Genomic DNA, 24,588 nt, shown 5'->3' on the forward strand with positions numbered 1-24,588 from the left:
GGGAAAATGGGGATAAAGTGGGAAAATGGGGATAAAGTGGGAAAATGGGGATAAAGTGGGAAAATGGGGATAAAGTGGGAAAATGGGGATAAAGTGGGAAAATGGGGATAAAGTGGGAAAATGGGGATAAAGTGGGAAAATGGGGATAAAGTGGGAAAATGGGGATAAAGTGGGAAAATGGGGATAAAGTGGGAAAATGGGGATAAAGTGGGAAAATGGGGATAAAGTGGGAAAATGGGGATAAAGTGGGAAAATGGGGATAAAGTGGGAAAATGGGGATAAAGTGGGAAAATGGGGATAAAGTGGGAAAATGGGGATAAAGTGGGAAAATGGGGATAAAGTGGGAAAATGGGGATAAAGTGGGAAAATGGGGATAAAGTGGGAAAATGGGGTGGTCATTTAACATTGCGACATTAAGAAACACGGCGCTCTGGAGACATTCAGCATAAGGTGCCATAAGTGTTCTGGCCGTGTAAGTAATTGTTCCATCCTGTTGGAACCAAAACTGCAAATGGATCATCACATGGCTCACTTATAGCACTACAAATTGTTGCAACACAGCGGTCTGATAAAACAGAGCATCATCTACTCCATTCTTAAAACAATAGTGTAAAAAATATCCTGCTCAGACATGCCACACCACACAGTAACTTTGGCATTATGAAGTGATGATTCTTGAAATTGATAAGGATATACAGGGGCAATACCTTAAGGTTGATTGTCTGCGTAGCCCAAAAGTGAAAAGTCGTCTCCTCACATATCATGAAATTTTTTTGAGAGAATCAGGTTAGGCGCTTGCTATCTTTGGAAGCTACGTACATAAAATGCAATGTACCCCCAGATCTCCAGGCAAAACCTGTTGAGTCACTTGCAACTTATCTTTTGTGGGCTCCATTTAGTATCCACACGCAACATCTGTCCTCCAGCCTTGCTGGAAGAGTTAAAAACCTCACCAACAAAGTGATCTTGCTGGAGTTCATTTGAAAGTAGCTCTCACTGCTGCAAAGTTATCTGGACTGTGAACTATAGGAGGACTACCAAGAAAACTGATGTTTTAAACAGAAGCTGTTTACCTGAACTGCTAGGCTCAACTTATAAGTGCCTTCTACTACAAAACTGGTCCCGTCCACCTGATGTCAGAGTGTCCACAAAACAAATTCTGTATTATTATGAAACTATTATCACATTTGAAAGATGTTTCTACTGCAAAAGCATGATGTGCATTCATCCAATGCTCCAAATGCACTGGTTACAGGGAGCAGAAGTGGGTTGAAAACCAACACATCTGCCAAGGTGGATAAAATCTGCTTTCAATAACAGTGCTTAAATATTAGCAGTCTACAAAGCTGTGACTACTGATGGTATACACGGTCTAAACAATGTACACTGACATGAAGTTCAAATTCTTTATGTTTAAATATAATGTTCAAAACGGGTTAATGTTTCTATCACACATTGGACAACATTCTAGAACAATGTTTCTCAACCTTTCTCAGATCCATTACCCCTGAACAAGACTGCATGTCAGCTGATATCCAAACAAAGCTTAGTACACAACTAGCTACTAGAAAAATTAACACTACTAATTCTGAAGCTATGAAATATAACTAAAATTTAGTTAATGTTCAAACAAATATAACTCCTCTGCTTTTCCAGCTTTTTTAATGAGCAAAGAAATAGCGATCACTTGGGACATTTGGTAATGTCCATTTCTCCTTTTCTGTATTATCAGTTTGATCTAAGCCTACATCACTTGCAAATCTACAAACACATATTTTAGTTGTGGCATATAGAATCCATATACTTGAAGGTTCAATAAATTTTCACCAAAAACCTTTCGTGAAATTTGTTACCACTTGTCAATATACACTCCTGGAAATTGAAATAAGAACACCATGAATTCATTGTCCCAGGAAGGGGAAACTTTATTGACACATTCCTGGGGTCAGATACATCACATGATCACACTGACAGAACCACAGGCACATAGACACAGGCAACAGAGCATGCACAATATCGGCACTAGTACAGTGTATATCCACCTTTCGCAGCAATGCACGCTGCTATTCTCCCATGGAGACGATCGTAGAGATGCTGGATGTAGTCCTGTGGAACGGCTTGCCATGCCATTTCCACCTGGCACCTCAGTTGGACCAGCGTTCGTGCTGGACGTGCAGACCGCGTGAGACGACGCTTCATCCAGTCCCAAACATGCTAAATGGGGGATAGATTCGGAGATCTTGCTGGCCAGGGTAGTTGACTTACACCTTCTAGAGCACGTTGGGTGGCACGGGATACATGCGGACGTGCATTGTCCTGTTGGAACAGCAAGTTCCCTTGCCGGTCTAGGAATGGTAGAATGATGAGTTTGATGACGGTTTGGATGTACCGTGCACTATTCAGTGTCCCCTCGACGATCACCAGAGGTGTACGGCCAGTGTAGGAGATCGCTCCCCACACCATGATGCCGGGTGTTGGCCCTGTGTGCCTCGGTCGTATGCAGTCCTGATTGTGGCGCTCACCTGCACGGTGCCAAACACGCATACGACCATCATTGGCACCAAGGCAGAAGCGACTCTCATCGCTGAAGACGACACGTCTCCATTAGTCCCTCCATTCACGCCTGACGCGACACTACTAGAGGCGGGCTGCACGATGTTGGGGCGTGAGCGGAAGACGGCCTAACGGTGTGCGGGACCGTAGACCAGCTTCATGGAGACGGTTGCGAATGGTCCTCGCCGATACCCCAGGAGCAACAGTGTCCCTAATTTGCTGGGAAGTGGCGGTGCGGTCCTCTACGGCACTGCGTAGGATCGTACGGTCTTAGCGTGCATCCGTGTGTCGCTGCGGTCCGGTCCCAGGTCGACGGGCACGTGCACCTTCCGCCGACCACTGGCGACAACATCGATGTACTGTGGAGACCTCAAGCCCCACGTGTTGAGCAATTCGGCGGTACGTCCACCCGGCCTCCCGCATGCCCACTATACGCCCTCGCTCAAAGTCCGTCAACTGCACATACGGTTCACGTCCACGCTGTTGCGGCATGCTACCAGTGTTAAAGACTGCGATGGAGCTCCGTATGCCACGGCAAACTGCCTGACACTGATGGCGGCGGTGCACAAATGCTGCGCAGCTAGCGCCATTCGACGGCCAACACCGCGGTTCCTGATGTGTCCGCTGTGCTGTGCATGTGATCATTGCTTGTACAGCCCTCTCTCAGTGTCTGGAGCAAGTATGGTGGGTCTGACACACCGGTGTCAATGTGTTCTTTTTTCCATTTCCAGGAGTGTATTTTTGGTATGGTGTCCTTGCAGGGACCAAGGGATTGTATTTTGACTTGAATTTCACATTCTTGATCATAAACACTTTTTGTTTTTACCCCCTTACAAAATTTCATAATATATTCAAGGGGGTATTCAACCCAAGACTGGTAACCATTGTACTATAACATTTGATTTAATTATCTAACAATCACATTTTGTAGTAATGATGTGTCTGTCTTTAGAAAGACTGTATCGTCTCAAACAAAGTTAATAATACTTCATAAAGTTGCTAAGTTTCTGTGTTGAGCTTCACTGAATGGCAAACACAGACACAATATGTTCTATCCAAATCTTACATCAATTTGCCAGTGTAACATGCTGTATCAGCATTGGTACATGCAAGTACACAACATTTACAAAAGTAGACAATTTCTGACATGGAGCTTGAGCATAAGCACATCTAATAAGCAGGGAAATCTAACACTTAAAAATACTGGAGTGATGGAAATTTCATAGAAACAGAGTTCTGCTGGCTTCTGCATAAGAATACTCTCAGAGATACTTGTGCACCCAAGATTTATTTGCCAATTTTTATCCTATTAGGTCCTATGATATTTCATCTAGGGTTAGCCAAAGGATATTTTTAACCTTTAAAATGCCACCAGAGCGATCTGACATGTTAGCTCATGAATTTGGTACTGGCCATTGTCACAGGGTGTAAGAGTAGCAATATTGACACACCACAACAACATATATTTCCTAACAGAAAAATGAAAGCTAATTCAAAACAGAGTGCTACATCTGATTTGGAAAGGTGATTGAGTGAGTTGAACTGAACTTTGATTGACTAATGTACAGTATTCTCTTGAGTCAATTTTGAATAAGCCTACAAAAAAAATTAAAATGTAAGCTATGAATTTATAACAATTCTAATTTATTTTTCAGTTTCAGTAGCACATTTTTTGATACAAGATGTGTTTTGATCCTCTCTGAATCATTTTCAAATCTATTTAGTTGCATCAGAAACATGTCGAATCTGTGTCAGAACATTGTATCGGAGTACTGAACACCAAAATGAGGTTCTGACCCAGACTCAGCGGATTCCTGACACAACTACATAGATAATAAATGAGAATTGTTTTAAAGTTGTTCTCTTGTGACAAATATGTTGGCTATAGTGTACACAATAAACCTAAGATTTTTAAATTTTAGGCTGAGGCTTTCACATGCAGCTTTCTGGGAGGACCTGTAGGAGAGGTGCGGTGGGTGGTGGGAAAGGCAACGCACAATGTTCAAAACAACTGCTAAAACTGTTTATGTAACTATGTAATTAATACTTAACAATAATAAAAGGTACCAGCAATAAGGATAACAATATTTTTACCTTGGGCGGTCTTCCTTCTCCAAAGGAACACCAAAATTCGCTATGACCTGGACAATGTCACCCAAAGTACCTGCATTCATTTCCCTCCTAAGCATGGCATAAGCAGGAAAACAACGGGACCAAACTGCCTCCATTAAAAATAGCTTCTTCTCTCTTGCCAATGCAATGAGTTCTTTTGTTTGTTTAGAGTTAATAGTGAGCGGCTTTTCACAAAGTATAGGTTTTCCATTCTCCAACATCAATTTTCCAACATGGTAATGTTGTGGATGTATGGCTCCAATGTACACAACATCTAAAAAAATAAAAAAAATAAAAAAAACAGAACAATTAGATGCATTTAACTACACAAAATGAGTCTGATGGCTTGTCAAATATTTCAGAACAAACATCTTAAAATACACAAACTACCTCAGCAGTGGGTCAGATCTGAAGCCAACTACTGAATCTCTCTCAAATGTAGAATGGTGCACATCCTATAAACAATTCACCTTACGCTACTATCTTTAGGAGAGATAGGAGGGAAAAACTGAACTATGAAATTAAGAAATTATAAATGGAAATCTGGCTTAAGCTCAATAAGATTCTGGTCACTGAAATCAACAAATTCTGGAAGACAAAAAATTACTGCCTTGTGTCCAGATATACTTTCTTACTTTTTGTGCCAGGTGAGCACCTCACACTTTTGTCTAGCATGTAAACACACAAAAGACAATACCTGGTACCAAGTTCAGTACATCTACACAAGATATTGATTGTCGCAAAGTTGTATCTCCCAGTACCTACTGCAACCTACATCCTTCTGAATCTGTTTAGTGTATTCATCTCTTGGTCTCCCTCTACAATTTCTATCTTCCACGCTGCCCTCAAATACTAAATTGCTGATCCCTTGATGCCTCAGAACATGTACTACCAACCGATCCCTTCTTCTAGTCAGGTTGTGCCACAAATTTCTCTTCTCCCCAATTCTATTCAGTACTTCATCATTAGATACATAATCTACCCATCTAATCTTCAGCATTCTTCTGTAGCACCATATTTCGAAAGCTTCTATTCTCTTCTTGTCTAAACTATTTATGGTCCACATTTCACTTCCGTACATGGCTACACTCAGTACAAACACTTTCAGAAATCACTTCCTGATGCTTAAATCTATACTCGGTGTTAACAAATTTCTATCTTCCAGAAACGCATTCATGGCATAGCCAGTCTACATTTTGTATCCTCTCTACTCTGACCATCATCAGTTAGTTTGCTCCCCAAACAACAAAACTCATTTACTACTTGAAGTGTCTCATTTCCTAATCTAATTCCCTCAGCATCGTATGATTTAATTCGACTTCATTCCATTCTCCTCTCTTGCTTTTCTTGATATTCATATTATATCCTCCTTTCAAAACACTGTCGTTTCCACTGAACTGCTCTTCCAGGTCCTTTGCTGTCTCTAACAGAAGTACAATGTCACCTGCAAACCTCAAAGTTTTTATGTCTTCTCCATAGATTTTAATTAATACACTGAATTTATCTTTTATTTCCTTTACTGCTTGCTCAATATACAGACTGAACAACGTTGGGGATAGGCTACAATCCTGTCTCACTCCCTTCTCAGTCACCGCTTCCTTTTAATGCGCGACTCTTATGACTGCCGACTGGCTCCTGTACAAATTGTAAACAGCCTTTCGCTCCCTGTATTTTACTCCTGCCACTTTCAGAATTTGAAAGAGTATTCCAGTCAACAGTGTCAAAAACTCTATACGTCTACAAATGCTAGAAACCTGGGTTTACCTTTCCTTAATCTATCAGAGGATAAGTTGTAGGGCCAGTATTGCCTCATGTGATCCAACATTTCTATGGAATTCACACTGACGTCCCCCCAAGATCGGCTTCTATCAGTTTTTCCATTTGTCTGTAAAGAATTCGTGTTAGTATTTTGCAGCTGTGACTTATTAAATTGATAATTTGGCAATTTTCACACCTGTCAACCCCTGCTTTCCTTGGAATTGGAATTATTTTATTCTTCTTGAAGTCTGAGGGCATTTCACCTGTCTTGTACATCTTGCTCACCAGATGGTAGAGTTTTGTCAGGACTGGTTCTCCCAAGGCTATCAGTGGTTTTAATGGAATTTTGTCTACTCCCAGGACCTTGTTTCAACTTAGGAATTTCAGTGCTCTGTCAAACTCTTCACACAGTATCATATCTCCCACTTCATATTCATCTACGTCCTCTTCAATTTCTGTAATATTGTCCTCAAGTACATTGCTCTTTGATAGACCCTCTATATACTCCTTCCACCTTTCTGCTTTCCCTTCTTTGCTTAGGACTGGTTTTCCATCTGAGCTCTTGCTACTCATACATTCTTCTTCTACTGTATTTCTTTCCCCTGTATTTGCTGAAACACTCTACAACCTCCTTTATCCACATCCCATCTCCTTAAATTCCTACCTTTTTGCAGTTTCTACAGTTTTAATCTACAGTTCGTAATACAGATTGTGGTCAGAGTCCACATCTGCCCCTGGAAATGTCTCAATTTAAAACATGGTTTCTACATCTCTGCCTTACCATTATCTAATCTATCTGAAATCTTCCAGTGTCTCTAGGCCTCTTCCACGTATACAACATTCTTCCATGATTCTTGAACTAAGTTTTAGCTATGATTAAGTTATACTCTGTGCAAAATTCTACAAGGTGGCTCCCTCTTTCATTCCTTTCCCTCGGTCCATATTCACCTACTACTTTTCTTTCTCTTCCTTTTCCTACTGTTGAATTCCAGTCCCCCATGACTATTAAATTTTCATCTCCCTTCACTATCTGAATTTTTTTTATCTCATCATACATCTCGTCAATCTCTTTGTCATCTGCGGAGCTAGTTGGCATATGAACTTGTACTCGTGTCTATCTTAGCCACAATACTGCGTTGACTATGCTGTTTATAGTAGCTTACCCACACTCTTGACATTCCACACTCCGATCTGTACAACGCCAGTTTTTTTTCTCCTGAGTAGTCCCTGCTCAGAGATCCGAATGGGGAACTATTTTACCTCTGGACTATTTTACCAAAGAGGACGCAGTCATCACTTAACCATACGGTAAAGCTGCATGCCCTCGGGAAAAATTACAGCTGTAGTTTCCCCTTGCTTTCAGCAACGTACACTACAGATTTACAGGAAATGTTGATAATTTTGTGAGGTACAGCACTTAATGTGAATTTTGTTTTGTATCATACTAAACAAAAATATTTAAATGCAAAAGTGCACATAAATTTCACCTGAAAAACTTACTTTATAACTTATATACTTAAGATAGTGATGTGAAACTGAAACCATCTGCTTAAAAACAATGTTTCTTTTTCCCACATGTCATTTTAAGTTTCTGTGGTATAGTGTAATGCTCAGAAAATCAGAAAGGTTTTCCAATGACAAAAGATGCTTTCTGTCTCCTCTGTTAGGGTGAGACTTGGTTACTACAACCAATGTAACAGATTTCTGGAACCATAAGAAAAAATGAACAGAATGTTGAAGTATGGTAATTAAAAGTGATACAACATGCTCCCTACCTTTGAGATATGTACATGGAAATGGTACTGAAACATAGCTGAAGCTGATACCATCATGGCACATGCCCTTACATTTGTGTCTCTATCTGCCTTAGTTTACTATTGAGTATTTTTCATGTAGTCCCACAAATATCATGGTTAGTATAAGCACTTAGTATTGCATTAATCTTAAATTTCTTAAGAAATTAATAAAAGATTTGCAACTGTTGACTAACAATAATACAATAAATATAAACTTATGGCACAAAGTCTGGTACCACGTGCCATGGAATTTGAACCCCCGCCAGACGTCATGGACGCCGAAGACCCCCTAGAGGTCTCTGCACAGCCGTAAGCTGTGGTGGCGTGCGCCTCCTGACCCGCATTTAGTGTGAGGGTGCCACAGTGGAACACATGGTTCCACCGGCCAATAGTGGTGCCCCCGATAGAGTACGTAAGTGCCTGCCTCTCGCTCAGCCAGCCAATCTAGCCTTGTGTACGTCTCGCCTCGCCTTAGACAGCTTGTTTACTTTCTTGTGACTCAGTTGTTTCGACCTTGTTGTTGTTCGTTCTCTTGCCTCCTTTGATCGTGTCCATCCTCTTTCGTTGTGTTGTTGTTCGCAGGCCACTCCGCGGGTCCCACCACACTTTCCGTTACTTCAACCCCGCAACTGTTCCAGTCACCATTACAACACAAAGTGTTTCCTTAACATTGGAAAGAAGTCAGTGACCAAGTCCCAAGCAACCAGTAACTCTAAGAAGTGATAGACACCCTGGAAACGGAGGCTTCTTGGCAGTTTAAAACTGTGTGCTGGATCAAGACTAACTTGGGGCCTTTGCATTTCGCAGTAGACCAGTACAGAACTTGCGTGCAAAATGCAAAGGTCCCAAGTCTTGATCCAGCACACAGTTATAATCTGCCAGCAAGTTTCATATCAGCACACAGACTAATGCAATGTAAAAATTTCATTCTGAAAATCCAGAAAACTAATGATATTGTGAAGAAACTCTGTTTCTGAGCAACTGGATGACTGGAACTATGGCAAACATTGAATAAAGATAGTAAGGAGTTTTACATGACAATTTCCTCATGATAAATTTGCTGCAAAAAGAATGAAATAGAAGTTTCACCATGGGTTTGTAAAGAAAGCAGCAGTTGTGGAGTTGAGTACATTTGCTAGCAAGCAGCAGTTTTCATTTATACAAAAGATTTACTACTGCCATTCAATAAACACTGCTCCACAATTTGTGTCTCAGTTCATGCTTGTCCTTAGGCATTAGAGTTTGATGACACCACAAAAAATATTCCTTTTTTCATGTACTATTTTTCTACATAGTCCCCATCATGTTTTGTGGCCTTACATCAGCATTGCTTGAGAGCATGTATTCCTTGTCAGTGTACTTTCTTGTGCTTGCATCTATGTTTTCACTGCATGAAATACACTCTCATCATCTTTGAAGTGTCTTCTACATAGACAATCCTTCAAAGGCACAAACAGATGAATGTTCTTGGTGCCAGATCTGGGCTACAGGTTGGGTGAGGCAATGATGTTCAACCAAATTCTGCAGTGTTTTTCCTGGTTCTGAGGCTTCCGTGTGGGCGTACATGGTTTTGTTGAGGCACAATTTTCTTTAGATTCTTGTCACACTCTACACTTCAGAAATATTTCTTGAATTTGTTCTGTCTTCATATATGCCTCTGAATTAATGGTTGACCCCTTTGGCAACACATCCACCAGAATGACATCAGCACTATCCCAAAACATTGTCACCATGACTGCCATCAGAGGGAGCTGCCTTTAATTTCTTCTTTTTTGGTAGCTGAGGATCATGCCACTCTAGTGACAGCCTTTTTGTTTCCAGTTCGAAGTGATACACCCAGATTTTGTTACCTGTTACAAACTGTGTAAGAATAGCCTCTCTATTGGTCTCAGACTACTCTGAAATCAAATGAAAAAACTTTTGTTTGAATCTTCTTCTTGTTGGCACACGTACGTGTGTGTGTGTGTGTGTGTGTGTGTGTGTGTGTGTGTGTGTGTGCGCGTGCGTGCGTGCGTTTTGAGTTTATGGACGCTGAACAGGCAGGTTTTCAGCACTCTTACACTCATTAAAGCAAACGAATGCAAATAGAACCTTTAAAATTGTTGCATGCCAATGAACTAAAATTGACCACATAATCAACCCATCTCACGTACACTTGGGCAATTCACAAAAGTGTAAAACTCAAACCACATTAATTTGAACATTATTTGAAATAGAGGGTAGATCCATTGGCAGATCTGCTGCGGCTCAAAGGTCAGAACATAAAACACTGTCCAATAAAATGTTATGAAAGAAAAGTTGCTACTCACCTTATAGCGGAGATGGTGAATCACAGATAGGCACAACAAAAATTACATTACATTCTTCTATAGGGTTTCGAGTTCCTCTCATCGTGCCCCGAAATGAGAAATGTCCTACCCACTATGCACCCCCTCCCGCCCAAGCGGTATTCCACCGTCCACTGTCCACTGAACCTACACAATATATTTGTCCATCCCTACACAACCCCTGCTCCCGACCCCTACCTCATGGCTCATATCCCTGTGTAACAGACCTATATGCAAGACCTGTCCAATACATACTGCCACCATCACCTACTCCAGTCCAGTCACAAACATCACCTATCCCATTAAAGGCAGGGCTACCTGTGAAACCAGTCATATGATCTACAAGGTAAATTGCAACCACTGTGCTGCATTCTATGTGGGTATGACAACCAACAAGGTGTCTGTCTGCATGACTGGCCACCGACAAACTGTGGCCAAGAAACAAGTGGGTCACCCTGTTGCACAGCACGCCACCCAACACGACATCCTTCTTTTCAATGACTGCTTCACAGCATGTGCCATTTGGATCCTTCCCACCAACACCAGCTTTTCCGAATTGTGCAGGTGGGAACTTTCCCTGCAATATATCCTACATTCCCGTAACCCTCCTGGCCTCAAACTTTGTTAGTCATTGCCCTCACCCATTCAGCCCATTCCCTATTCCCATTCCAGCACTACACAGCCCTCATTCCACCATCACACCCAGTCTTTTTAATTCACTCTGTTTCCACTACTCCCTCCCTCCATCTAATCTCCCAACTGCACATAGCTGCCCTATCCTGTCTCCACCTCGTCCCTGTGTGCTTCCCAACGGGAAGTGTCCCCCGCCCTACCCTAGTGTCTGTGTGGGTGCGGTCTATTTTTGACAAAGGCCTTTGTGACAGTCTTTTTGTTGTGCCTGTCTGCAACTCAGCATCTCTGCTATATGATGAGTAGGTACTTTCCTTTCATAATATTGTTACATTCCATCCTGGACTTTCCACTGTTTGATTTTTGTACAATACAATGTGACACACAGTGATCTATTTGCCATAAGCACCACACATTGGACAGTCCTCTCGTTTGAGAAAAATGCCATGCATCATATGGCTGTGTTCTTATGCGAAGACAAGTAAGGAGGACCTTGTCTCATTGATGTGGCTGAAAGGATGTACACCATGGTCACACTGTGGGCGGTATTAGTCAGAACTTATTGTTACTCAAGCCACTCATTTTCCCACTAATTCAAGACACTGGATCTCAACAGTGAGGCTATAGCATGCAGAGAAATGGCACACTGAAATATCTGAGGATCACGACATGCCTTCTTGGATGCTAGATCCACCTTTTTGTTACCCACAATACCCATGTGCCCTGGTACCCAGCAGGAAGACATCTCCTTCCCCAATCATTGTAGTTGGAGGAGGGCATCCTGTATGTTCTGGACTACTTTATCTGCTGTGTACAAACACTGTAGAGAGTGAAGGGCACTCAAGAGTATCTGAACAGATGAGAAATTTAGCACTGGAAGAACATCTCATCTGATCCAGTGCTCGCAAGATCACATATAATTCTGCATGGAAGACAGCAAGGCTTGAGTCATATGGACCTTAAGGACACAATCCCAGAAAACAACAGAGCAATGAACGGAGTCCTCTGTAAAGACAGCTAAACAGTTGTGGTGCTCGTATAAATTGTCAGAAAATATTGTATTAAAAACAGAAGTACGAGTGCACGGTGGCAGATGGTTAAAACCCTGGATTTTAGGTTGGACTTGCTCTACTCCAAGTGACTCCAGCACATGGATCCCAAATGGCCTTGCTGCTCGCACACAATGGGTGAAAAGGTGCAACAGAGGGGTATACCGATGCCTCTTCTTAGTCTTTTTCTTCTTCTTTATCCCGGCTTCTTGAGATGTTTTGTGAAGAGACACGATACAACAAGTTCCGTAATGGTATCGGACAATCAATGAAGTTATACAACAGTTCATAATTTAACTTTTGAAACTGCCGGTTCATTGGCATTTATGGAAAGAAAAACACTCTCATACTTTCATGCAGCCAACAAACTTCGTGTAACATTTTGTGTATGTAATGGGCCGTACTACGTTGCAAATCATTGTAATGAATTAATTAAGCTGCTTTACAGTGTTGTTAGGCAATGTAATCAACATCGTGATACGTGTTTCAATTAAAACTGGACAACGATATTTTGAATAAACTTGCAGTTCAGTTTTTGGTAAAAAATCAGCACTTTTCGCAAAATTAATTTCTAACTTGATGTATCAAGTCAAAACACATTTGCAACTATTACACATGATTTATTGGACAGCTCGATCAGCACTGGCGTGTACCATATTTCAAACTGAGCACACAGGTTTCACTTTTCCCTAACAGGCTAAACGACTCTTTTTGTAATAATGCGATGTGTCTATCTCATGTACAGTTTAAATGAAACTGGATTTACTCTCCATTCAGGACAAGATCACAAAATAAAATTTACCACATAGGTCAGTGAAATGTACCCGTGATCTTTTAGCACCCTAAATTATAACTCGTCTCAGAGTAAAAGCCACACATAAATTTGCACTTTTTTTATGCATACAAAATTCAAAATACCTTTATATTGAACAAATAAATTATGGCATGTAATTACTAATTAAACATTTCTGATTCTGAATAAACTTCACGAACTTGTATTTCATAATCAATAAAATTTTACGCCTGAGAGAAATAATTAGTTTGCTAAAGCGGATCCAGATTACAAGCAACTTGTGTCTGGATGATGTCACAAATCGACACTTGTTTGGAATGAACGAAATACCTATACTGAAAAATACTGTCTGTTGAACAATTTACTGACTTTTATAACAAATTTGGCACCGCTTGCATAGCTACAGGGGGACATGTAACAGTATGGTATATGGATAACAAGTTGCAACTGATGGCTTGCTGTTGCAACACTGGAGAAGGAACAGAAAACCACAACATTGTCCACAAATAAGAAGCACTTTGCAAGACTCCTTACTGTGGACATTATACTGTTTGTGACAATGGCCAAGAGGGTACCACTGAAAACACTGCCATGAGGGACATCATTCTCCCACTCAAAATGATCGGATAGTGTGTTACCAACTCAGATCCTAAAAAACTGCTGAGACAGGAAAGATCGCATGAAGTTGGGGAGGCGCCCACAGAAGTCCCATAGATGCAGCTGTACAAGAATACAGTGTCTGAAAGTAGTATGGTACACCTTACGGGTACCAAAAAATATGCCGATACAGCGATGTTTACATAGGAAAGCTTGCTGAATAGCACCTTCCAGCAAGGCCACTGTTGACTGTGGACTGAAATCTCCAGAATCCACACTGAGAATAGCTAACGAATTGCCTGGTCTCTAACAACCATACCAGATGACAATTAACGATTCGTTCCAGGATCCTTCCTACACAGCTGATTAAAGAGATACTCTGATAACCAAGGGGTTTCCTGGTTTAAGGAAACATATCAACATTGCCTCTCTTCAGGAGCTGGAGAAATGACCTGAGTACCATATCACATTAAAACATTAGATGAGTATTTACTTTTCGACACTGCTGCCAAATGTTAAAGCACGCAGTACCAGATTTGATTGTGACTGGTTGCAGTATCATGAGTCTCAGACAGTGCTGATTCCACCTCCCACATGGAGAAAAGGCAGTTGTAAGACTCAGACTTCTGGGAGCTGAAGTAGTGACGAAATGCTGGATCTTGGCTGGCACTGGCAGCAGTTTTCACAAAATGCTCTGCCAGCATCTGAGCGATGTCTCCAGGCATTGTTTGGTGACACCCCTGTTTTAGCATTGCCGCTATTGGTAAATGACTGTGTTTACTGGAAATCCTCCGGATGGCTTCCCATACTTTAGCAGAACAAGGGGAACAATTGATAAGAGTCTAGGAACGCTTCCTATGACCTTTTCTTGCTCTCCTCAGTTACCTGTCAAGCTTTGGCTCTTGCGACTAGAAAGGCTATGAGGTTGTCTGCTATCGGGCAGCATTTGGACCATTGAAGAGCTGCATACCTCTCCCACATCGCTGGACGGGACTCCTCTGTCCACCAAGGTGCAGGTTGCCTCCAAAGATGACTTGAGGACTTTGGGATTGATAGGTCAGTGGCATGAAAGACCACTTGTGTGATGCGGTCCACCCATTCCTGGACGCTTTCGCAGTGTGTAAACACACCCTGCTGGCTGAATAGCACCCATTTCGCCTTGCTGACCATCCATTTTGGTAGCTTCTCTTCAGGGAATGCTCCATCCACTATGTGAATGCAGAGTGGGAAATGATCAATAGGATGCAGTTCATCAATGAACTCCCACTGAACTGAGTCTGCGAGGGCTGGGGAGCAGTAAGAGAGGTACATGGCTCAGAATGACCCAGTAGTAGTACAGATATGAGTGTGAATACCTGGGCTGAGGATGTACAGCTCATGAGAAAAATGAGGCTTTCCAAAACCAACCCCAAAGGCAAGTAGAGGTCGATCCCCATAAGACATGATGGGCACTGACGTCCCCAGTAGGAAAAATGGCCATGAGAGTTGTTTCACAAGATCTATGAAGGTCTCTGTCTATTGCATCTTGCAATAGAGGTAGGTATAGCAAGGAAATAGTGATCCTCCAACACACATGAGTTTCAACAACTGCTTGCAGGTCAGTAGCCAGGGCGAGAGTAGCAGAGTGATGCACATTATTGATAAACGTAGCAAGCTCTCCCTTGGTGCTGTCCTCAGTCAGGTCATCCTTTCGGCGAAGGGCACAGTACTGTAGCACAGAGGTGTCAACGGCTTTAAAATGTGTTTCTTGTAAACACAGGCACAGGGGGACATAGCTGTGCTAGCAGTTTCAGTTCCTTTATGTGTGTCCTGAACCCATTAATGTTCCACTGTAATATGGAAGCCATCTATCGTGGGGTTGTACTTTCGCCCTATCTTTCCATTGGGGAGGGCATTCCTTAATGGCTGTGGGCTCATTCCTTGGGCAAAATGATTGGCCCAGACCGACATCAAGGCCCATCAGCTCTATACCGAAGAGTCAAGAGAGATGTCCGATAGGATGACATCGACATCATTGGACTGTTTGCTTTCCAACTCCATCAGTGGTGGATGGTTGGCCTTTGATTTTTTTGCCATGGGTAGGCTTCAGAGCCAAAACTGCAGCAACAGAAGTTGTAGTGGTAGTGGCAGCACAGAACAGGGGACCAGAGTAAACCTTTTGGGGAGCAGGGTGCTCTGCAATGTTAGCAACCACAGACTTGCCTGAGGTTTTGAGAGGAATTGTGGGCTGTGAAGTAATTGCAGCAGCCCAAGTGCACTGACAAACACAGGTACTAGTGCTAAGACTAAGTACCTCTGCTTGTGTAGCATCATCGGTTTTCTGTACTCACTGATTAACAACCGAAGCACAGGAGGTAGCAAATACTGGCTTCTGTTCTGCAAGCAAGACACAGCAATCCCTACTCCAGACAGTGTGAGCCCCAGAGCAATTTACACTTTGGAGGAGATGAACATCTGACTCCTTCATGGGCAGCCTTACCACATTTGCCACAAGTGGCTTCTCCCTTGCATCCAAGAGTGGTGTGTCCAAAAAGCTGGCATTTAAAACAGTACATTGGGTTGAGGACTTAGGGCTGCACAGTTAACCAAAGAAAAACAGATTGAGCTAGTAAGCAAACCAGTCACTTTCCAAACTGATACAGGGCCAATGGCTACAATAATCAACAGATCCCCTCCACTGCGCCACTTCACAACAAAGTTATGAAGTTTTAGTAATGACCTCATTTCCATGACAAGATGCTTTTGGATTAGGCTCTGTCTTTGCCCCACAGTAACCACAGCGAGGATTCTGGAAGTTGTGTCCCCTGTGGCCTGTACACTGCTTCGCCAAGACTTATTCCATAACTTGGGCTTTGAGATCTGCGACACCTCCGAAACCATCCACACCCTGGGCCTCTGACCCTATACCACTGACCTCCTGGCGAAATTTGGGCCACTGTTCCAGAAGTCATCAATGGGGGTTTTGAGGTTCCAGGCAAATACTCCATTACCCACTACGGTCAAAAAAAATTTTAAGGCATGCTGTATCGAGTTTGTTTTTTGGGATAAGCTTCAACTGGAATTTCAATACCTCCAGGACAAGGGCGTCTTCATTTCAGTCACGCATAGCCAATGCGGTTCTCTCATCATGACTGTGGGAAAACTGTTGGGTGCTGTCCAAATTTGTGGTAACTTCAAGGACACTGTGAACACCCAGTCCTTAGATGCTCCATATCCCATTCTCAAGCTTGAGGACATTGCTTCCTGTCTCACTTGGGAGAGCATGAGGGGGAGGGTTATGGTGCTCATTAAAATCAATCTTCATATCACCAGCTCCCATGGGACACCAACTCCCAGCAGATTGCAGTCAAACATTCCTTTGGGATTGTTCCAATATATGCAGCTTCCATTCGGCATTGCCAGTGCCCCAGCGATCTTCTAGAGGTACTTAAAGCAGCTTGTAAAGGATGTTCCAGAGACAATAAGCTACCTCGGTGATATTCTGGTCACTGGAAAGACTACAGCACATCTCGTCCGGAATCTCGACAAGCTCTTCTCCACATTCACAGCGGCGATCCTTGACAAATATTCTTTTTTCGTCCGCTAGGTTGAGTATTTATGACATATCTTCTCCGCATCCGGCATACGGCATATGCTGCAGAATGTGTCTGTCAACCAACAATTACTGGCTTCCACGGATCCTTACCAGCTAGAGTCTGAACTACTATATATGGTTCACTTCCCATGCCGTGACCATTGTGGAGCTACTACACCACTTGCTCCATAAGAATGTGCCATGGATGTAGCCTACCCAATACGATATTTTTCATGACCTGAAGCAGGTCCTTTTCCAGTCCACTTGCCTAATGGCATACAATCCAACGAAACCACTGGTGTTAGCGGCTGATGCTTCTGACTACAGTGCCTGCACAGTTTCTTCCCACACTGAGAATGGCATGGAGCGATCCATCGTATTTGCATCCAAGACTCTCATGGCAACACAGAGGAACCACAGCCAAATATAAAAGGAAGCTTTGGCCATCACCTTTGGCCTCAAACGCTTCCAAGATTACATCTATGACTGCTGTTTCACATTTGTGACAGACCATAAATCTATACTGTACCTCTGCTAGTCTTCAGCAACAATACTGATCCACATGGCACACTGGCTGGAACAGGTGCTCTGTTTCTCTCAGGATTTACCAATGATATTCAATATCACCCTAATGCTGTCCATGCCAATGCCAATTTCCTATCATAATTACACCTGTTGGTCACAACCCAAAATTCAATGAGACTCCAGAAGTATGTTTTCATGTGTACAGTGACACTGCAGATGTCATAGCCCATCTCTCGATTGACACACATCTTGTGGGACAACACATGGTGAATGATCCTGTCCTCCAGGAGGTTTTGTGTTATACTACACAAGGATGGCCCACGGACATTAAACGTCTCACACATTGGACTCCAAGCCTTCTGGACCAAACTGCATGAGGCTTCATTCTTACGTTGTGTTGTGTTATGTTGATCAGGGTGCCTTGGGCCGTGCTCAGGTGTTCACTCACAGCACACACTGGTATAATGTTCTTTGGCTTCTCCATGACGGCCATTGGTGAACCATTCTGACAAAGTGCCTCACCTGGTAATACGTCTACTGGAGGGGTATCAACGCAGAATGTTGCCAGAACAGTGAAAGGAGTGCTGCACAATTCCAAGCAAGCATGTGGCGCCTCCCCTCCCACCCCGGTTGGTGTTTTCAATTACCCATCCATGGTGCCATGATGCCTCCTTGGTACTATCTTCATTTGGATTTTGCTGGCCCATTCCTCAGCTCTATGTGGTCCCTGGTTGCGGATATGAGCACTGGATCCCCTTAGTGTTTCACATGCGGTGCACAACTTCAGTAACAATGATCCAAGTGCTTGTTTGCCCTCGAAGGCCTTCCAAAATCCACGGTCGTTGACAATGGCCCCCAATTTACATCATCAGAGTTTTGGGACTGTTGCTCCTCAAATGTTATACTAGTAGAACAGCGCCTTAACCATTCTGGATCAATGGATGGCATTGGTTTTCTCTGTAGGATCTGGTGTAGGTGCAGATATACGAACAAGATCATCAGCAGTGGCAGCCTGCCTTCATTCTCTGTTTGACTGCACTTGTGATGGTCAAAGTTCAGCTGCTGCAAGAACGCCACTGTTGCCGGCATATCAGTCAAGTCCAGGCCTGTCACGGATCCAATGTAACAATGGACACACTAACTCCTTCAGTTCTGGATTCCCACAATGAAGCACTGTTTGCACCATCTGGCCACTGCCCTGGCCTAAGACCTCCCAAAGCTAGATACAGTTCATTGTGACACTCATCCTACGCTAACAGAGGTAGATCCAGTTCTGACCTCCGACGGCAAAGAGTCCAACACTGTCAAGACCTCTGAGGCCTACCGTTGCCACGACACACCAATGGGCAAGAGGACTGTATGGTGCCAAGGGGCACCAGCCACAACATGCACGACAGCTGTGATGCACATGCGTGTCGCAGAAAGCATTGTTCACATGGTCCGTAGCAGCCACACAGAATTTTCAGGTACATCACCAGGAGGCATACCGATATCTAAGTGCCTACATTTGGTCACGATTTACTAGGGGGCAGAATGTCATTTTTGGGAGAATAGGTATTAAGGGAAACACAGGGACCACTGCAGACAGTTCCCATCAATGAGAGCTGCCCGATTCATGCATCAACTGCTTGCAGTTCCCTCAATTAAGCTCTCTTTGACATGCCATCAATGACAACACTGTAACACTAAGAAGTAAGCTTCTATGTTGGAAAACAGCTCTTCGAGTGATGGTCATTTCAGTGTTTAGTTCTGACTCCACAGAGTTAGCTGAGGCCCAAGGTGTATACATGGACAAAGAAAAAAAAAATACCAGATTTTTCCCGGGTATCCCAGTTAAAAAATATGCATTTCCTGGGCAGAAATACACTTTTTCTGTGCCAAGTGACAGTAGGTTTTCCGTTGGAGCTGTAAAACCTATCAATCCTTTGAAAGGTTAACGTTTTATACATTGGTGTAGAACTTCGCGGCACTTTAGGGGGAGAGACAATAAAAACAAATAAATAAATAAAATAAAAAAGGAGGGGGGGGAGGAGAGAAGTTTTGGAAAGACCTTTGATATGCAGCAACATATATGCTCGATATTTTTGTATTTGAATTGCACCAAACACAGTACGTTAGTTTCCAGAGCATTGAAATCAAGATTGTGTTTCCCTTTTGTAAGCCAATCACATCTCATGCCATCTGATCTTGCCAGCCAATGACAGCAGATATTCAGAGCATATGTTGTGTGTTGTGGTCAGTGAATAGCAAGATCACTGTTAAGTAGCATGAACACACAAAGAGGAAACGTTAATGGTGTACATTAATACAGATAGTGTAGCTACAAGACTAAAACTAAGCTTTCACATGTAATATTGGTCTTTTTTTGCATGTGTTACACTTTAAGATGCATAACACAAATGTACCAGTCAAATTTAAAATAAAGACGTAAATGTCTGATCTTCTGGACTCTAAATTCTTCTAAGGGGCTCGTCCTCAAAGAGTTAAGTTTTAAACAATAGTCAAATGCTCTGTGATTTAAGAAATTCATCCCACATTCTCACATGTAACATAATAGATCTTGCGTAAAAGGAAACTTACTTTGAAAGTAATGCTTTTCAAACCAACATTCTCAATACTTTCCCGAGACCGTTAAAAATTGGTTCATTTTAGCAGTTGCCACAGAGCGCCAGAAAATAGGAATTATTGCGAATGTGCTGCTGCAGTGTGTAGGAAGCCCGCATGTTTGTTTGTATAAAGCATTAGGAGATCTTACATTACACCATAAACGAAACAGGACATCACCAGGATGCATACCAATAGCTACAGACCATCAGGTACCTCACCAGGCAACAGCCAGAGGTCACATCAAAAGATCATGCCTACATCCGCTCACAAGTTACTAGGGGCCAGTATGTCTCTTTCAGGAGAAAGGTATTAATGGAAACCCAGGGACCACTGCAGACAGTTCCTGTCAATAAGAGCATCGGAATTTCGTAAACCATACTAAAATGCATAATCCAGCTTTAAGTGTAAATTGGTTTGTCCTGATTCACAATTAAGTAGGTCCCACCTGGTATTATGCTTTTCAGGGTGGTTTTTGGGATATACATTTTCTTGGAGTACTAGTAGTGTACTATCTCATGTTTGGTTCTTCATTATGGCATAATGCCATACATGGCAGAAGATGAAAGTGTGCACTTGAAATTTAGCGAACAATTGGAACTAGCCAATATTGTGGAATGAAACATTTTGTTTCACATAAATTGATTGCCTCAGTGGAAAAGATTAATAAAGCCAAATTTCTTTAGCAAACTGACAAAAATGACTTCACTTTTCTGCAATGTGATTAATGCTCGACTGCCAAAAACTTGGAAATAAAATAAGATCAGAAAACTGAAACTAATAAGATATTTTTGCCTTCCATAATTATGTGAATGTATTTTATTTCACTTGATACCTTCCAGCTGCAGAAATCCGTTTTGTTTTCATTTGACGTAGGAGCTGTAAACGAAGAGGAAACAGCGAAATCACTTAACGCAAAAACGGGTCACGTGGAGACTACCCCTCTCCCCACTACAACTGAGACAACCCTGCACATGCATGAATCTGGCAGCCAGGGCGCGCGTGAGAGAAATTTTTCTCGTTAGCATCTGGCTGCTTCCTGTCACACTTCAAGTAGCTGAAACGGGAGGAGGTACTGCTCATAAGTGAGTCAACTGCGCATGCGCATGAGACCGCTGGAACTACTAAACAGGGAACTAATGTAAACAGTTGTGACGTTACACTCATAGAAAGGAGTTTATTGTTACAAAGTATTACGTAGTCTTCGCCCTAAGACCTTTGACACATTTTTGCTGTTTGCAGACACTTGTGCATGCACTGTTTGCAGATGCTTGTGCATGCACAGTGTTTTGTTACTGTAAATGGGGCATTTCCTTTGCAAATAAAGTTTTATCTTTTTCTCTTGTTTATGTTTGATTGCTGCAGTATTATTCTCCAGTAGCAGGATACAATAATGTTCTTTGCTATAGTAACAATTCTTACAAATCAAAATTACAAAAATTTGACTGAAAACTAAAGAAATGAAAAATTCCTGGGTTTTTCCTGGTTTTCTCCAGGATGAAAAAATTCCCAGGTTTTATTTTGGCTTTAACTGCAGGGGAGGCAGTTTTAATTTGTAATTATAAATCGTGACAACTTTGGTTTTCAGAACATAAAGAAGCTGTAGTACTCCATTCAATCAGTAATAATAGATATTGAGATAATAATGTTTTTCAGAGAATTATTAAATGGTTCTCTGAAAATGGACTCTCCCTTACTTTTGAGAAAACACACTATATACTTTTTTGCACAACAGTCATACCAACAATTAGGGAAATGGGTAGAATGCTTCAGTTTACATATCGATGTAAACTTGAGCTGGAAGAAGCAAATTACTGAGCTCCTCAAACAATTATTTTCAGCTACTTTTGCTCCACATATGATTACTAGTCTTGGAACCAAACAAATCAACTTGCTGACATATTTTATGTATTTCCTCCCAATAATATCTTGTAGAATAATTTTCTGGGATAGCTCATCACTTATAAAGAAAGTACTGATTGTATGAAAGTGAGCAGTAAGAATAATATGTAGTATTCACCCACCGACATCATATAGGTACCTCTTCAAGGAGCTGGGTGTTTTAACTGTGCCATCACAATATTTATATTTACTAACAAAATTTGTCATAAATAATCCATCAGACTTTGTAATTGTAATGACCATACCTACAATACCAGAGAAACAAATGTATTTTATTAACCATTATTAAAGCTGTTAGCTCAGAAAGGAATTCAATGAGCAACAACAAAATTTTTTGATTATTTTCCCAAGAACATTAAATGTCTAACAGGTAACAAAGCACGTTAAATGTGACCTAAAATCATTTCTCTTGGACATTTCCTCCGATTCCATGGATGAAATTTTATTTAAATACCGGTAGCCTGTGGGTGGGGGTGGGGTGGGGTGGGGGAAATAGTTTCCAGGTGTATGCATGATCAGGACTAAAAAATAATATGTTCATTAATGTTAGGGTAGACATCCTGTAAACTGATTTGCTGCTGCACATCACAAATGTGGCTGCCAATATTTGCTGCACCAAGTAGTTTTTATCTTCTTTTATCAAGAATCATTCAAATGATCTATGGAACATGTAACTAACAAGTTACAAGCTACTTGGTGCAGCAAATATTTGCAGCCACATTTGCTGTTTTTGTAAGAAGCAAGTGACAGTTAATTATTGATTATTAAGAAGCATAAGAGTAATTCCCAATAGCAAATTTCTCTTCACGTATACTTTGAAGCATTCAATATTACAGAAAAGTCTTCCTCTATGAAGGAATATATAGAACACAATGTATTTACATTTATAGGAACTTGGGTTATAAATGGTAAAGATGGCACTTTGTAACAATATTGAAATAGACATGCACACTCACCAACATTTGGGTCTTTCGCGAGCTCTTCATAGGATCCATACACAGAAGGTATTTTGTGATGATTTCCAAATATCTGCGCTCTTTCAAACTCCCTGGCAGCTACAGCTACTACTTTGTGCTCATCATGAGACAGAGTGTTTAAGGCAACAACAAAATCATGGCTGATTCTGCCTGCACTTGCAATTCCCCACTTTGTTGCCATCTACAAATGACAATACGTTACATTATAAACTGTGAGTTCCCTAAAAATTACATACAATAGAAGCAAAACTAAGTACTCTTAGCTTGGTGAAATTACAAGAGTAAAACTAAACTGGATAAATCACCAGGATTTTTTTTAGACGCTTATCAATGTTGTCTTGTATTACAACACATTTAATTTACTTTTGATTAATTTCAAGGTATTTTACACTAGTATGGCCAAATTTATCACTCTTCAACCTGATAAGAATTCATTACAACTTGTTTGTAATGGATAAGATTAATCTTTGTTACTGGATGTTTCCCCTCCCTTATAAACTGTGTATCCTGCTGCGGTGAAGGTAGCCTGTGTGCCTCAATGATACAGACAGACACACCATAGGCGCAACGACATCGGAGCGGTATCTGTAGAGAGGCCACACAAACATGTTTCTTGATGAGGGATTGTGGCCTTTTCAATAGGTGCAGAGGCAACAGTCTAGAAGACTTGACTGATCTGGACTTGTAACATTAGCCAACATGGCCTTGCTGTGCTGATACTCTGAATGACAAAGCGAGGGGACACTACAATTGCTACTTTTTTCAAGGGCATGTAGCTCTACTTTATGGTTAAACTACAACAACAACCTCTTAGGTAAACTATTCTGGAGGTAAAAAATTCCCCCATTCAGATATATGGGCAGGAACTATATAGGATGATGTTGTCATCAGGAAAAACAAAACTGGCATTCTATGGTTTGGAGCAAATCAAATGTTAGATCTCTTAAATGGGTACACGGATAAAAGAATTTAAAACAATACATGTATAGGCTGAAGTTAGATATAGTGTGAATTAATGAAGGGCAATGGCAGGAAGAAGACGATTTCTTGTCAGCTCAGTACAGGGTTATCAACACACGGGAAGCTTCAACCACAGTAGCAGAGTACATGTGGCGTGACATGCACATGGGGCTTTTTTAGGTAAGAGAAACCTTCCCTTGGGATCACAGATTATTTGCCTGATACATTAGCCCCCAATGTCCTCAGAGAATGTTTGTTGCACAGATCAGAGACAGAAAAGGTTAATATGATTTTAGTAGACTGCAGGAGCATCCAAGGAAAGGTCCCAAATTACTATTGCTTATTAAAGATTATAATGCACAGATAGTATCAGGAACAGAAAGTTGGTTGAAACCAGATGTTAAAGACAATGGAACCCTATATTCGGACTG

General features: G+C 41.7%; 1 protein-coding gene across 5 annotated transcripts in view; it reads right to left on the minus strand.

The window, feature by feature from the left end:
* Positions 1 to 24,588, minus strand: part of LOC126282002 (trans-1,2-dihydrobenzene-1,2-diol dehydrogenase-like) — a 77,264-nt gene that overhangs the window by 32,866 nt on the left and 19,810 nt on the right. For all 5 annotated transcript variants that reach the window (XM_049981394.1, XM_049981392.1, XM_049981393.1 and 2 more), the window contains exons 2-3: positions 23,177 to 23,378; positions 4,648 to 4,939 (exon numbers count right to left, since the gene is read on the minus strand). In XM_049981394.1, coding sequence (XP_049837351.1) covers positions 4,648 to 4,939; positions 23,177 to 23,378 — 494 coding nt within the window. The remainder of the gene's footprint in view (positions 1 to 4,647; positions 4,940 to 23,176; positions 23,379 to 24,588) is intronic.

Source organism: Schistocerca gregaria, chromosome 7 (assembly GCF_023897955.1).
Source record: "Schistocerca gregaria isolate iqSchGreg1 chromosome 7, iqSchGreg1.2, whole genome shotgun sequence".
Lineage (NCBI taxonomy): Eukaryota > Metazoa > Arthropoda > Insecta > Orthoptera > Acrididae > Schistocerca > Schistocerca gregaria.